This window comes from Bos indicus x Bos taurus, chromosome 7 (assembly GCF_003369695.1).
Source record: "Bos indicus x Bos taurus breed Angus x Brahman F1 hybrid chromosome 7, Bos_hybrid_MaternalHap_v2.0, whole genome shotgun sequence".
NCBI classification, from domain to species: Eukaryota; Metazoa; Chordata; class Mammalia; order Artiodactyla; family Bovidae; genus Bos; species Bos indicus x Bos taurus.
Window position 1 is genome coordinate 8,590,104 of NC_040082.1, and position 16,730 is coordinate 8,606,833.

The 16,730-nt window shown below is 40.5% G+C and overlaps 1 protein-coding gene across 12 annotated transcripts in view; it reads right to left on the reverse strand.

Moving 5' to 3' along the window:
* Positions 1-1,971: 1,971 nt before the first annotated feature.
* PAM (peptidylglycine alpha-amidating monooxygenase) overlaps positions 1,972-16,730 on the reverse strand; it is a 324,946-nt gene continuing 310,187 nt past the window's right edge. For 2 of the 12 annotated variants that reach the window (XM_027545513.1, XM_027545519.1), the window contains 4 exons: positions 15,263-15,316; positions 6,432-6,635; positions 3,460-3,516; positions 1,972-2,807 (listed from right to left, as the gene is read on the reverse strand). In XM_027545513.1, coding sequence (XP_027401314.1) covers positions 2,632-2,807; positions 3,460-3,516; positions 6,432-6,635; positions 15,263-15,316 — 491 coding nt within the window. In that variant the 3' untranslated portion in view covers positions 1,972-2,631. The remainder of the gene's footprint in view (positions 2,808-3,459; positions 3,517-6,431; positions 6,636-15,262; positions 15,317-16,730) is intronic. The other 10 variants (XM_027545521.1, XM_027545514.1, XM_027545524.1 and 7 more) reach the window with 8 other exon arrangements.

Sequence of the window (16,730 nt, forward strand, 5' to 3'; positions counted from 1 at the left end):
TGGGCGGTTGCCAATTATAGCAGGGAATAACGTCAGTTACCAGGGAAACCAGCAGAGGGGCACGCCCACACGGCCTCTTTGATTACAACAAGCATCAGCTGGGCCTGGGGCAAGGGTGTCAGGGGGTCCGTGAGGTGCTCGAGCTGGTGACGCACAGAGAGCGAGGGGACGGCCATCTTGCCTGCCCTGACTATACACTCAGCTGGGCTGCTCACGGTCCCCTATGCAGCACAGGATTGTTTTTCTACCAGAAGCAAGACTCTCAGTTCAGCACCACTTTCATTTCGGGCTTCCCAAGTGGTGCTAGTGGCAAAGACCTTGCCTACCAATGCAGCAGACAGAGACGCGTGTTCGAGCCCTGGCTTGGGAAGATCCCTTGGAGGAAGGCATGGCAACCCACTGCAGTATTCTTGCCCGGAGAATCCCACGGACAGAGGAGCCTGGCGGGCCACAGTCCATAGGGTCGCAAAGAGTGAGACATGCTGAAGAGACTTAGCATGCACCAGCACGTAAGAGACCTGAAAAATGTTTTTGTCTACTCTTTGGATATTGTTGAAGACGTTAATGACCCAACAAGGTGCTATCTTTCAGAAGCTACTTGGGAACAAATATTTCTGATCTTATTATTAGCAACTCTAAAAGTTTAATTGGCTCATGAATCATGTAACTAATCCAGTTTTAATGAGCTGCTAGAAAGTTTAGAGCCAAATTCTTCTAATGAACAACTATAATAAGAATTATTCTTGTATAAATTTTTCCATTTTAATTTTTTTCCCTTTTTTCTTTCCCGCTTTCTTATAACTTACCATTTTGATCTATTTTTTTTTTTTTTCCCATCCATGAGCCACTGTAAAGCCGTTCAGGAACAAAACTGGACATACATAACATTAAAAGATATGTAGTTAACACATATGATGATCAAATAGTGCACAAGAAAAGATGGCTTTAGTGCAAGTCAACTAATTTCCTCAATGTAAGAAAACTTGAACAGCATCAAAGTCAACTTACGCGTCTTGGGCACTGTACTAACACTCATGTTGAAATACAAATATGTAAGATATAGAGAACAGGCACCCAAACTGGATTGGCCAATAGGTTTGCTGGGTCTATCAATAAGAGCTTATGGAAAAAACGTTAGGAACATCTTGGCTACCCAATATGTCAGGATAGTGCTGTTGTGAGTCTACATTTACTAATGTGGTGAAAGGGGCATAAAAGAGTGGTCAGAGGGAGCAAAAGTGTTTTCACTCGACAAGGAAAGAAATCTTTCAGTTAGATCAACTGGGTGTCAATTATGAGGGAAAAGAATCTAGGTTGTTAGATATTACAAATAACTTAGCTAGAAGACAATTCCATTTGTTTTTTTTTTTTTTTGCAAGTTAGATTGTTTTAATCTCTAATATGCCACTACTGAGACGCCTGAATTGCAAGTAGGCATTCTGAAGAAAGGGTTCTAGAGTCTGATTAGTATAAAAAGAAACGCTATCAGGTCCTTACTAAACTGCACTGACAGATTATGAAAAATATGTTTTAAAAGTAATTTGTAGTCACTGTAAGATGGAGTATTCCTACAAAATACATGGATATTTGGAGTGAAATTAATTCTTTAAAAAGAAAACCATTAGTAGTAACCTACACTGATGGATTAATTTGTATATGTAATTTGAGACACAGGTTTCTCTTAGCTACAATCACCTTTTATTATTTACCTTCTGATTGTTATACAAGCAAAAATCCTCTTTGAATTTTTAAAGAAAGCCTGGTTTTCACATATATGTAAACTCTTGGGCTGGTTTTTAACTTATATGTGCTACATAATAAAATGACTTCTTAATTTTAATACAATGCACTTCTTTTGAAACATTGAATAGGTTTCATAGGTTTCACTATAGCTTAGGTTTGTGTAATTATTACAAAACTTGTATACAAGCCCGGCAAATATGCAAAAACTGCAAAATACACTCTGACAGCTAATGCTCTGAAAACACTTTATTACACAAATTACATTCAGATTCTGAAAATAGTGATCTAACAGTGTAACCATCTAAAAATAAGACATCCCCAAAACACACCAACTGAGGAAGGAAATTAAAAAAAAAACAATTTAAATAGAGACTTTTTTCTTTCCCTTGTTGCAATATAATGTTAGTGATTTTAAAAAAATAGGAGATTTAGCAGCTTTGTTGTCATGTAGCACAAAGTTTCTCTTCACTGCCACAGGCTGAGAATGCTGAACAGGAAAGGCACCAAAGAAAGACACTGGCAATGGAAGTGCTACTGGGAGAATACTGTGTTCAAGCAGAGAATGGAGTTATTTACAAACTACAGAAAAGTCTCAGAAATGCAGATGAGCAAACCTTCCATCCCTAAGTGACTAGTGTGACGGAAGAAGAGGATCACTTCTCTAGCCTATGTTCATATAAAGACAATGGCACGATGAATGAACTTTCAGGAAACTCCTCAACTAGGAACAGAAGCCAACTAATCCCAAAGGAAGTAAATAAAAGGTGTACGGTCCCACACAGATGGGTACAGTTTACAGTTAAATATGCAAAACGCTCAACGTGCTCAAGGGGAAAGGAAGCTGGCATCCTTGGTAAGTCTCGTCAGCCTAAAAGAAAACCCAGTTTCTCAGGAGGAAGGGGCAGGGGCGGGCGGTGGGGCCGAGTACTCTTCTTCGGACTCGCTTGCGTCCTCATCTTTCTCCTGGTCACTTCCTTCCGTGCTGAGGCGGTCGAACCCCTTCCGGCTGTAGCCCTTCCGGCTGGCGAAGAAGTTGCCCAGGTTTAGGCCTCCGCCTCCCTTTCCTGGAGAAAGCAAACAGGGACAGAGGATTGAGGTAAGGTCTGCACAAATGATTTTCAGTTTCCTTGTAAATTCTTCTGGGGATGGGAAAGGGCAGGTATTAGAGACAGGGGAAAAAATGACAGAGACACTGATCCGACGGAGTCAGAAAGATACGACTCCACAGGTTCATTAACATAAATAAGGAAAAAACAAACAAACAAAAACCCCCAAATCTCCCCAGGATTGTGTATTTCTGCAGGATTATTTCAGCTCCTGCTTTTTCCAGGCTCTCGGGAATGGACGTCCCCTTGAGCAGCTCTTCATTACGGTGACTTTATGAAAAGGTCATCTTCACTACGACACGCACTGACACACCGACAGGAGTGACAGAAAATTCGCTGAAGACAAATGGGGCGACATAAACAGGCAGGGAGGAGAAGTCGATGACACAGAATGGCAAGGTGGGAGAACGAAGCTGGGCAACCTGCCGGCGTCGTCACACACTTTTGGTTGGTGCATGGTTTGCATTTGGCATTTGCCAGGGATGCTGTGTTACACACAAGGAGCCTAATTTCCAGAGAGAAAATACAAAGTATCTCCTTCCTTTTTAAAAGACATGAGCTTGTTGACTGTGAATCAAATGGGAAGGATTCTAAAAGGTCACACGCATACCTCTAAGTCTTCCCAGAACTCTTCCCGAACTGGCCTCAAGTTTACGTTCAGAATCTGCTAGAGAAAGAGGGCATGTTTCAAAATAAGTCCCAGTCACCCTCCTCAGTCCGTGGGTCCAGCTTTCAACACAAAATAAGGAATTAATTCCTAAATGATTAATAACAAGGCCTGGCTCCTGTCTGTGTGTATTCTTAGAATTCTAAGGGGGCAAAAGGCAACGTGTCATTGTCATGCACACCAGGGCCAGAGCTGGGTTTGACTCCTACCTGGGTCTCTTATAGGCTGTGCAATCTCAAATTACTTCTCTGAGCCTGTTTTCTCTTCTGAAGAAAAGATGGGACCAATGACGGTCCCCACCTCTCCGTAAGCACGTGACGTGCTTACAAGCAGTGCTTGGTATATACACAGGAAATGTTCCGTAAATATTAGTTACCTTTATTAGGACAAAATTAAAAATTACCCATAATTTGTAAAACCTTGGAGGCTTTGGTTACTACAATTTATGAATATTGGTCTGAGGTTTTAGGCTTTCTATTTAGAACAGTTCACATCCTGATTGAGGAAGCTTTGGATCCAAATGTACAGCATTTGCTTTTTATATAAGACTGAAGGCAAAAAACTTCTGAAACCCTGAGTATCTGCAGCCATACACGGTGACCCAAATTCTTGTTCCATGAAAAACTTTTTTTCCTTAGGCGGAGGCTGAACTCCAGACGGACTTGGTTTTTCTGCGTGCTGTGTTGTCTTTACTGTGCTCTCTGCCCTGCTTCCAACACTCCCTTCAGGACTATGGTCAGGAAGATAAGGCTCAGGGTGCTCCCACGAAGCCTCTCACAGGAGTAGGGGCGGCATGGTGGAGCACAGAGCAAAGGTAGAGGGGAGGTGGGGAGAGAAACAAGCAAGAAGGGAGGGGGAGTTTGATAAGACGGTTAGCAAGCCGACAAGTGAAGACTGCAAACTGCACAAGGATGCGGGACGGTCCTAGTTTTGCATCCCCTGTGCCCAGCACAGTGTCTGGTGTGAAGCCGACAAGCTATACGTGTGGGCTGAGTAACTGGAAGGCCTTTCACGAGGGTTATTAAAACCCTCATAGACTGGATAAGATCTTTCAGGAACAAATGTTGAAAAGAGGTGAGAGGCTGGTATACTTTTAGAATTAAATGTATTAGACTGAACCATATAAAGCTGTAATTTCTTAAATAAAACATGATTGAACATGAATGGAAAAAAGGTGAGAGGCTGGTATACTTTTAGGATTAAAACAGAATTAAATGTATTCAACTGAACCATATAAAGCTGTAATTTTTTAAAATAAAACATGACTGAACGTGAATGGCAATTTCATATGGTTCGACCTGGGTCCCTCAGTCTTCCCAACATACTCCTGTGAACAATATTCTGGTAACAGCACCACACACATGTGCTAACACCAAAGCAGTAGATACCAAGCCTTCTGGACACCCCAGCCACTTCTCCTTTAAGTGGACTGATAAGCAATATTCCTGCTATAACCGTCCCCAGGCCTTGTGTATTTCTGATACTCCATATATTTATCACTGTATGTACCATCCTCTATTAATACCTTTATGTGTCATTTCTTTTTTATGTCTTATCTATTCTGTGAGCTCCATTTATTTATTCCATCCTTTTCCCAGTGACTATTTATCAAATCCTCAGGGCCAGGAACTGTTATTTGTGCTGGAGATATATCAGGAAATAAGCAAACACACAGAATTCTTGCTCTTTTGAAGCTTCCATCTAATTCCATGAAGACAATGACTACGTCTACTGATCTTTGCCTCTGCTCAGCCCTTGTTGGGAAGAGTTAGCTGTATTTTTGAAGAGCTTTATTGACTGCAGGTGAAAAGCAAGAAGTCCTAGAAAAACTCCCTTTCACAAATTATTAATTTAAATCCTTTGGTTTTGTTTTCTGTGTCCTTTTCTGTGTCAGGGCTTTGCCGTGGGCACTGAATCCCTGCCAGTCGCCTTGGCCTGAAATCGGATCAGATGCTGTTTCTTGATCAAATGCTGTCCACCATTCTGGTCCATGGATACCTTCCCAGATGCAGCTGTAGCCTCCTGCCTCAGGACCTGGGGACCCCGCCAAGGGACTGTTTCTGAGAGGTGAGAATCACGAGTTGGATTATTTATGGGGATACCTTGACAGGAACTCAGCTACTCAGTCTGATACTATGATGATGATTTAATAAAACACTGACACCAGTATTGTACTCTCCCCTCTTTCACTCTACTCTTTTAAAACTGTCAAATGGTTTTCTATGGAAATAGTTGGTTTCCTGAGAGAGGTGAGGTTTAAGACAAGTATCTTTTATGACTTTTTATTAGTTTATTACTAATGATTATTCCTTATAATCATTGGTATTATTAATTGAGCACTTATAGGTGCCAGGTTCTGTGATAAATGCTGTATGTACATTATTTCATTTAATCCCTACACAACCTTGTGGGTATTTTACCCCCACTTTACAGATGAAAAAACTCTGGCTTAGACAGGTTAAGTAACTTGCCCAAGGTGACGGAGCTAGGAGCTAGAGCCAGGACTAGGGAAAAATAGACAACTTCTAAAAAATTGACCCAGGCGTTTTGAGGACTGGGCCTGTTTCTAACAGCAGGGATCTCCTCCTTCCTGATGCTTCAGCTAATTTATACGGATTCTACTCATCTACACAGTTTCATATGGAGACATCTAATGGCTTTATGCCAATGCTAAAAAGTAGTAATAGAGGTTGGGCTTTTATCTAACTATCCAAATTCTGAAGCTCCAGGTACATTTTTCCACTTTGATACTAACTATAGACAATATTTGGAACACAGACAATCACACTGAAAGAGGTATAGAACACTTAAAAAAAAACAAAACACTGAAAAAAAGATCACAACCAAACTTTGATAATCAGGCCAAACACTCTTTTTCAGGGAGGTTCCAAATTCAAGGGGCTCATTTTACTTGCCTCCAAAGGCCCTTGATTTTTTCCACCGAATAAATAAGGCAATGGCCAGCAGGACAACCACAGGAATAACCAGAAGGGTTGTAATGAGAACAGCCGGCACTCCGGAGCCCGGCTCTTTGACCAGCTTCTGTTTCTCTTGTATCTTCTGCAATTCTGAGGAGGCGGGCTTGTTCTCCATTTTGGTTTCAACAACTGCCTCGGATTCTTCAGGGAAAGAAGAGTTGACAATATTCAACTGACTCAAAGACTCTGTAACCCTCCCACCCGCCCCTGCCCAGTCAGATTAACAGCTGCTCACGAAGAACTTGTTGAGCTCAATGCATGTGGGGGTCAGGCTTCAATATCTGCAGCTACTGAGCTGGTACCTGTGACTGGCAAATTCCCATGGAATGATTTTTCACCTTTAAATTGGTTTTATTTGGTTCTACCCTTTGTTTCCTCTTTAGGTATAATTCCACAGAAGATGTATCCTCCTTTTGCATTTTTTCAAAGTTAAAATGAACAGGCGACATGGTGTAAGGGACCAGAATTGGTGTGCATACTGGAGTCAGATGAATCTGAGCTTGAATCCCAATTCTCCTATATAGCCAGCTTGTGTAACTTTGGGCAAGTTACTTAAGTGATGTGGGCCTTAGACACCTCCTCTGTATAACTGTGATGATGACAACAACGTCCTTCATGAAATTATTGAGCATAAATGTTTATCGTAAGGTGCTTCATAAGTACTGATTTCCTTGTGATTTTGGTTTATGAGCCTCTTTCATGTTCAATGAATCACTGGTACCTCACATGCATAGTTGTATGCATTAATTCTAGAATTAAGAAATGGAAAAAGGTAACTGGGTCCTTTCCAGGTTCTTTTCTACAGTTTCCAGCAAGTTGTAAGTGTACCTGGATGCACTGTATGTCCGTTTGTTGTTGAGGAAAATAACTTACACAACTGTTCTGTGATATTGGCAGATACTGGGTAGATATCAGGCCTAAAGTACTACTTGGGTAACTGGTAACAACAAAACTAAGTCAGCGACTACAGGAATCTTAACAACTACTGACGTAGAATGAGGTTGAGCCTTGAGATGTTCTTGCCCCCAAGAAACACATACATGTGTCTGCCCAGAACCCTGTATGTGAAGCCAGAAGTTACAACTGTGTTTGCCCAAAGGCTCACAGGGTTTCTGAACTTCAGCTTCTTGGTGTGCCCTTTTGCCCTATGATACAAATTGCATCAGATGGCCTCATGGTAATTTTGACAAAGTGGCAAGGATTAGTGTTTTAACATGATCAAAGTTTAATATGTGTAGACATATTGGAAATACTTCTCCAAGGAAGCATTTCTCAAATTACTTAAGACATTGTAAACACCGTTTACGATACACGCTTCTAGGTTCCAGCTTTTTGCCTCAATATTCAGAGCAGGCTTCCTGCCCGGTCTCAATGATATCTACAGCGCACACACACTGTTTCAGGCACTGTTCTCATTTAATCATCACACCAAGCCAATGAGTGGGCGCTATTGTGATCACCACTTCACAGATGGCCTCAGAGTTCTCCTTCCCTTCCCTGCACTGTCATTAAGGGGACACCTTTCTTTCTCTTCTTTTATCCATGGAAGTGGGTCTTCAAACTTGAGTGGGAAAGGAGGAAAGGGATTGGTTCATAGATCTAAATGCTTCAAACTTAATCTAAGTCTCAGTTTCCAAGAGGAATAAGAGTATGATTCTTATTTTTCCTGCCTACTAGCTGTTTTGTCTTTTTCTTCATTATTGTTGAAAAGGTATACAAATTGTTCTATGTTTAAGCAAAAAACAACAATAAAGTGATGATAGGATTACAAAATACAGGCCAAAGAGGTGGAGATTGGAGGACAGGAAATTGCTGCCTTGGAAGAAGGGTTTGTGCCTATTTCAAAGTGACTATAATCAGAGCAATTACATAGCACTTTCTACCTGTCACTTAGCGCGTCTACCTACACCTTGGATGTTGGCTGTGCCAACTTGTATCTAATTTCATTTGTAAACCTGAGCTAGGACAGAGCTCCAGTAAAAGGAAAGAACTATGATGTATGTGACAGACTAAAAGAATCGTTTTACCATTCACAGAAAGTGTGCTCAGAATAAGGTAGTGAACTTGCTAAGATACACACACTGTACTTTAGAAATCCTTGATATCCACACCTTCTGTACTCTGCATGTCATCTACTAAAAATACTGGAACATTCTAACTTTTGGAACCAGGTGATGTATGTTTAGATTTTAAATGATGCTCTACATTTTAAAGAATGAGGATAAAAAAATTTTAATTTCCTAAGTAAAAAAAGCAATATGCTGCTCTTAGATGATTTTATAAGGGGAGTAAAAAGCCTAAAAAATAGTTATCACTTAAGAGTCTAAGAATTTCACTCAAAGCATAAAGAAAAATCTAAATTCTGTCACTTTTACTCTTTATCCTAAATTCTTTCACTAACGCCACCCCCCCGCCCCCCGTCCCCCCCAAGTAATTCAGAGCATCCTTGATGAAGATGGAATGGAGAAGCTCTAAGATTAGCCAGGACCTGGTGCTACTGGAAGGTGGGGGTTCCTCATTGACATTTTCCTGTCATACAAGATGCCAGATAGATTAAATTGACAACAAAAATGTCTTCAAACAAGCTTTCCCAGCATTCTGCAGATACCTGGAAATAAAAATAATCCTGAAGACTGATGCATAAGAGGTGTTCTCTTTCTTCTTTAAAGCAATGCATTTAGAAAGGGAGGTGCACTCTCGTGTGAGCTCACACACACAAGCACGTGTGCATCTCTCCCCTTTACAGAAGGGGAGAAGCCCAGAGACCTTTGGAATGGAAATAACTGGGACAGGAAGGAGAGGCATTCTAAATACAGCAACGTAACAATTACTACCCCATTCATCACAGATGGAACGGAAGGTGAAGGTTTTAGATGGCATACTGGCAAGTAACATGTGAGAAGGCATGGAAAGTCCATACAGCATCAGTGAGATTTCGGGCTTATTTTGGAGCCACTGAGGTTCAGTTTTAGACCATTGCTAAAGCACATACTGCAATTAAGCAAGTCACATAAATGTTTTTGGTTCCCATTGCATATGAAAGTTATGTTTATACTATACAATAGTCTATTAAGCATACAATAGCATTCTTAAAAAATGTACATGCTTTAATTAAAAAAAAAAGTTTCTTGCAACAAATGCTATTATCTGAGCCTTCAGCAAGTCAGTAACATCAAAGATGGTGATCACAGGTCACCATAACAAATAACATTGAAAAAGTTTGAAATATTTCAGGAATTACCGAAATGTGACACAGAGACAGGAAGTGAGCAAATGCTGTTGGAAAATGGTGCCGACAGACTTGCTCAATGCAGGGCTGCATAAACTTTCACTTGTGAAAAACACAAGTGTAAAAAGCAAAGTGCAACAAAACGAGGTATTCCTCTACACCTTTCTGGGTTTGTTTACTGAACTGTGGTTCCTCTACAATGTGTTACTCTCCATGAGGTCTAAGATGCCAATGGCATTAGAGAATTTATTTCTATTTTCCTAAGACAGATTCACCATCATCATCTTTCACTGTGGGGTGGGGGAGGGGTGAAGGCTATGCTTTTGGAGGGATATTGGTGTGTCTGTTTTATCCTTAGTAACTTCATTTGAAAGTTTCAATCCCTTTCCTAAGTTTCTTAGCATCACAAATTCTCTTATCCCTGAAACTGTCTGAGAACACAATACTGGTTTAGAAACTGCTATTACTGATCAGTTGTGTAACCATTCAGTGGGGATGAGTGTCATGAAAGGTTAGTGGAATTACCATGTATCTACAGGGTTGTTAATCTGGGAAGATGTTTCTCTCTCTCTTTTGTAAGAGCTGGTTGAAACCAAGCTTATAGGTTGTGATAAAAGACAAAACTCTTGGAGATCCAGCATGATTTATATTCCTTTTATAGTAAGAAAATAATCTTTTTTTAAAAAAAAGTTTAGTAAGACTCATATGGGTTCAAAGAGGACTAGAACAAGCTCATTTGGGTTTGGGTATTCCTAACTATTAAAATAGGACTGTCATGACAAAAGATTTCAATTGAGTTTACTATTTGAACTGCTGGGAAGTTCCATGGCCAGATGGACTCTGTGGTGTGCAGAGGGAGAGAGAACGTGATCAGTGGGTGAGCACTGGTCACTGTGACTGGCCAACCAGGGTGAGACAGGGTGGCTGGGCTGTTCACAACAGGCCAACCAGTATAGTCTCAGAGTTTTGGTGGGAACTATTTAAAGGTAAATTGGAAGTGGTCAAACAGGAGACGGCAAGAGTTAACATTGACATTTTAGGAATGAGTGAACTAAAATGGACTGGAATGGGTGAATTTAACTCAGATGACCATTATATCTACTACTATGGGCAAAAACCCCTTAGAAGAAATGGAGTAGCCCTCATAGTCAAGAAAATACTCCAAAATGCCATACTTGGGAACAATTTCAAAAACAGAATGACTTCTGTTCACTTCCGAGGCAAACCATTCAATATCACAGTAATCCAAGTCTATGCCCCCACCACTAATGTCGAAGAAGCTGAAGTTGAACAGTTATTTGATGACCTACAAGACCTTCTAGAACTGACGTGAAAAAAGACGTCTTTTTCAGCACAGGGGAATGGAATGCAAAAGTAGGGAGTCAAGAAATATACCTGAGTAACAGCCAGTTTGGCCTTGGAGTACAAAATGAAGCAAGGCAAAGGCTAACAGTTTTGCCAAGAGAATGCATTGGTCATAGCAAACACACTCTTTCAACAACACAAAAGACGCTACACATGGACATCACCAGATAGTCAACACCGAAATCATACTGATTATACTCTTTGCAACCGAAAACGGAGACACTCTATCCAGTCAGCAAAAACGAGATCAGGAGCTGACTGTGGCTCAGATCATGAACTCCTTATTGCCAAATTCAGACTTAAATTGAAGAAAGTAGGGAAAACCACTAGACCATTCAGGTATGACCTAAATCAAATCCCTTACAATTATACAGTGGAAGTGAGAAATAGATTCAAGGGATTAGATCTGATAGACAGAGTGCCTGAAGAACTATGGATGGAGGTTTGTGATATTGTCCAGGAGGCAGTGGTCAAGATCATCCCCAAGAAAAAGAAATAGAAAAAGGCAAAATGATTATCTGAGGAGGCCTTACAAATAGCTGAGAAAAGAAGAGAAGTGAAAGGCAAAAGATAAAAGGAAAGATTTATTCATCTGAATGCAGACTTCCAAAGAATAGCAAGAAGAGGTAAGAAACCCCTCCTAAGTGATCAATGCCAGGAAATAGAGGAAAACAATAGGATGGGAAAGACTAGAGATCTCTTCAAGAAAATTAGAGATACCAGGGGAACATTTTACAATAAAAGACAGAAACAGTATGGACCTAAGAGAAGCAGAAGATATTAAGAAGAGGAGGCAAGTACATGTAGAAGAACTACACAAAAAAGATCTTAATGACCCAGATAACCACAATGGTATAATCACTCACCAAGAGCCAGACATCTTGGAGTGCAAAGTCAAGTAGGCCTCAGGAAGCAACACTACAAACAAAGTTAGTGGAGGTGATGGAATTCAAGCTGAGCTATTTCAAATCCTAAAAGATGATGCTGTGAAAGTGCTGCACTCAATATGCCAGCAAATTTGGAAAACTTCAGCAGTGGCCACAGGACTGGAAAAGGTCAGTTTTCATTCTAATCCCAAAGAAAGGCAATGCCAAAGAATGTTCAAACTACCACACAATTGCACTCATCTTGCATGTTAGCAAAGTAATTCTCAAAATTCTCCAACCTAGGCTTCAACAGTACATGAACCATGAACTTCCAGATGTTCACGATGGATTTACAAAAGGCAGAGGAACCAGAGATCAAATTGCCAACATCCACTGGATCATAAAAAAAGCAAGAGAATTCCAGAAAAACATCTACTTCTGCTTCATTGACTATACTAAAGCCTTTGACTGTGTAGATCACAACAAACTGTGGAAAATCCTACAAGAGATGGGAATACCAGACCACCTTACCTGCCTCCTAAGAAATCTGTATGCAGGTCAAGAAGCAACAGTTGGAACTGGACATGGAACAATGGACTTGCTCCACATTGGGAAAGGAGTATGTCAAGGCTGTATATTGTCACCCTGCTTATTTAACTTATATGCAGAGTACATTAGGCAGAATGCTGGGCTGGGTGAAGCATGAGCTGGAATAAAAATTGCCGGGACAAGTTCAGATGACACCATCATTATGGCAGAAAGTAAAGAAGAACTAAAGAGCCTCTTGATGAAAGTGAAAGAGGAGAGTGAAAAAGTTGGCTTAAAACTCAACATTCAGTAAATGAAGATCATGCATCTGGTCCCATCACTTCATGGCAAATAGATGGGGAAACAATACAGTGACAGCCTTTATTTTCTAGGGCTCCAAAATCACTGCAGATGGCGATTGCAGTCATAAGATTAAAAGATGCTTGCCACCTGGAAGAAAAGTTATGACCAACCTAGACAGCATATTAAAAAGCAGAGACATCACTTTGCCAACAAAGCTCTGTATAGTCAAAGTTATGGTTTTTCCAATAGTCATGTATGCATGTGATAGCTGGACCATAAAGAAAGCTCAGCACCTAAGAATTGATGCTCTTGTACTGCAGTATTGGAGAAGACTGTTGAGAGTCCCTTGGACTGCAAGGAGATCCAACCAGTCCATCCTAAAGGAAATCAGTCCTGAATATTCATTGGAAGGACTGATGCTGAAGCTGATACTCCAATACTTTGGCCTTTGGGCACCTGATGTGAAGAACTGACTCATTAGAAAAGATCCTGGATGCTAAGAAAGATTGAAGACAGGAGGAGAAAGGGACAATAGAGGATGAGATGACTGGATGGTATTACCAACTTGATGGACATGAGTTTGGATCAAGGTCTGGGAGTTGGTGATGGACAGGGAAGCCTGGCGTGCTGCAGTCCATGGGGTCACAAAGAGTTGGACACGACTGAGCAACTGAACTGACTGATTTAAACAGAAATGGTGTGAGGCTACTTTGAAATCCAGCAATTTCAGAATAAACTACAACTATCACCAATCTGTAATTCTTGGAAGAACTTAAGGGGAATGAATTGGTGGTACTCATTTCTCCTCAATAGGACAGTAACAGTGGTTCAGAACATAGCTTTTGTGCCAGACTGGTTTAAATTCTGGTTTTACCATTTAATATCTTAGTATTAATTCTGTTCCTCTATTTCCTCGCATATGTAAAATGAGGATAAGAGCAATTATCACTTGGTTGGTGTAAGGATTAAACCTAATTTTTGTATAGCCCCTTTTTGTGCTCCATAAGTGATGGCTTTAGATAGTATCTTTTCCAACACCTCTATTTCAGGGCAGACAGAACTTATCAATAATTCTATATATAACAAAAGCAGAAAATAGGAACTTCTTCAATATGAGTGTTGTATGAATGTCACTCAGTAGTGTCACCTGGGTATAATCTCTACAAATGCCAAAGAGTTGCTATTTACTTATTTTATAATATTGGCTTACCCCTTTCAACCTTGAGCCGGCTATATTTTCTTATCTGCCTATATAAAATCCCTAAACTCCCTCTTGCTTCTAGCTTCTTTTCATGTCTTTTCCACCTGCTTTCATGAGAAAGGAAAACAAGAAGCCTACGGTTAAGTCTTAATATCTAGGAGAATAATTTGTAAAGTAACTAAGAAATGAGCCACTTGGCTACTTAAACATTAGGAACACCTCTAGTGAGTTCTTAACTACACATGACCATGTCAAACCCCTGCAAATAGTGAAAATGTATACATATAAACTGAACCTAAGAAAGGGAGAAAATAATTTGACCGGGATTCCAAATGAATCCAGTAGTTTTACCAGTACCCACATTCTATTTCCCCACGCCTTACAATATACACCAAAGAGAGAGAGAGGCTCAGATAGGAAAGAATCTGCCTGCAATGCAGGAGACCTGGGTTTGATCCCTGGGTCGCGAAGATCCCCTGACGAAGGGAAAGGCTACCCACTGGAGTATTCTTGCCTGGAGAATCCCACGGACAGAGGAGCCTGGTGGGCTACGGTCCATGGGGTCCAACAGAGTGGGACATGACTGAGCAACTAACACTTCCGCATATGCATATGTGTATGTATGCGTACACGTAGAGTCCTAACAGGCTATAAGCGTCTTGAAGTCAGGCACAGTTTCGTTTACCTTAAACCTGCTGTATCTTACACATGGATGGCCCACAGTAAATGCTGGGGACTGAATGGTAGTAAGACTACAGCTTAGGGAGCAGCTAATCTTTTCAGACCCCTATATTATTAACTCATCAAAGATATTTTTCACTCTAACGATTAGAGCCCATAAAGGAAGACCTTTCCCAGTGTGCTGGATGTTATTTTTCTAATTTGCTGAGGTTAAAATACTTCCAGAAGTGACCAACTGACTTTTTTCCTCTCTAAATGTCTCTGGCCCACATGTTATAGATTTCTTACACCCCCAATCACTTTTCATCACTTGAAATCACTGAATTTGAGCTCATTATTACTATTCCAGTCTATCAGAAAAAGCAGTGGCAACATGTAGGCTTAAAGGCTCAAGTACATAGTAGAAGTTAATAGATAATTTACTGGGTTGTATTATATTTTTACCTGAAAAATTTTAAGTACAATCAAGAACCATAAATGATTACCGGGTTGTATTATATTTTTACCTGAAAAATTTTAAGTACAATCAAGAACCATAAATGAATTAAACACAAACCGCCCTGGGTTTCACAGGCATAAGAGGAATCTGACCAACCTTTGATTTCCTGAACCTCAATGCCAGCCTTCTTAACTGATCGATGTTCCATTTCTGTAACAGCACAGCAAGTAGAGAGAAAAATCAGAATTCCCCCCCACAAAAATTTGAAACCTTAATTTTGATATTCATTTTTTTTCAGCAGAAAAATTTCTTTAATTCATTGAATACATTTTTATACTAGAAAAGAGTTTAATATTATAAATCACTAATTAGGTGCCAGGTCCTAGAATCCTGGATAAAATCCTCCTAGGGAAAGCTGAAATAATATCTCTAAGATCTTTGTACATAAAATGAGATCTTCCATGTGAAGTCTACAATCCTGTATTATTTCTGAAATATCAAGGAGCTGTTTTCATGTGGACATCTCAGACTGATTACTGGATCTGTCACATTTGATTATCAGTCTTCTAGTTGACAAACTGATCTGCCTAGTTAAATACTACAACATAAATACACAAGACTCTTGTTCAGCCTCCCATGGCAGTGTTACTGTTCCCAAGGTACTGTTTTCCAGATTTATTATTTGGTTGCCTTCTGGACTATGCAGAAGGCTTCTCTTTCAAAGCTGAATGCTGTACTGCAGTGCTTCTCAATCAGGGGATATTTCAAACTAACTTGGGAAGTCTTTCCAAGATACTCATATTATAACCCCTCTTTTTCCTGCAGATTGTGAGTGAGGTCTGGCCATGTGTGCTCTGAAAACCTTCCCCGGGTGACTCGGATATGCATCTCTGTTTAGTACCAACCCCTGGAGTGGAACTGGAATACTGGAATAAAGAGGCTTAGACAGAAGTCTTAATGAGTTCAAGTATCATGTTCCTATGTGTAAAATGAAGATACTAGTTAGACTTCTGAAGTTTTTTTTTCCATCTTTAAGGGTATTTAATGATTTATTTTTATTCTGAAAAGCCTGACTTCAGTCATGCAACTGAGAATTATCCATCTCTCCTTGCTTTCTTATCTGCCCAAACCCTCTGGTTTCTCTTTGTGGAGACAGGTGGTGGGACAGGCATGCTTACAGGGAAGTCTGCAGCTACTGCCGAAGGGCGTCAGTCCTCAGGCACCTCTGTGCACTCAGCCCTCACTAGGACTCAATTCAGTTCAGTTCAGTCGCTCATTCGTGTCTGACTCTCTGCAACCCCATGCACTGTAGCACGTCAGGCCTCCCTGTCCATCACCAACTCCTGGAGCTTGCTCAAACTCATGTCCATGGAGCCATCCAACCATTTCATCCTCCATCATCCCCTTCTCCTCCTGCCTTCAATCATTCCCAGCATCAGGGTCTTTTCAAATGAGTCATTTCTTTGCATCAGGTGGCCAAAGTGTTGGAGTTTCAGCTTCAGCATCAGTTCTTCCAATGAACATTCAGGACTGATCTTCTTTAGGATGGACTTGTTTGATCTCCTTGCAGTCTAAGGGATTCTCAAGCGTCTTCTCTAACACCACAGTTCAAAAGCATCAATTC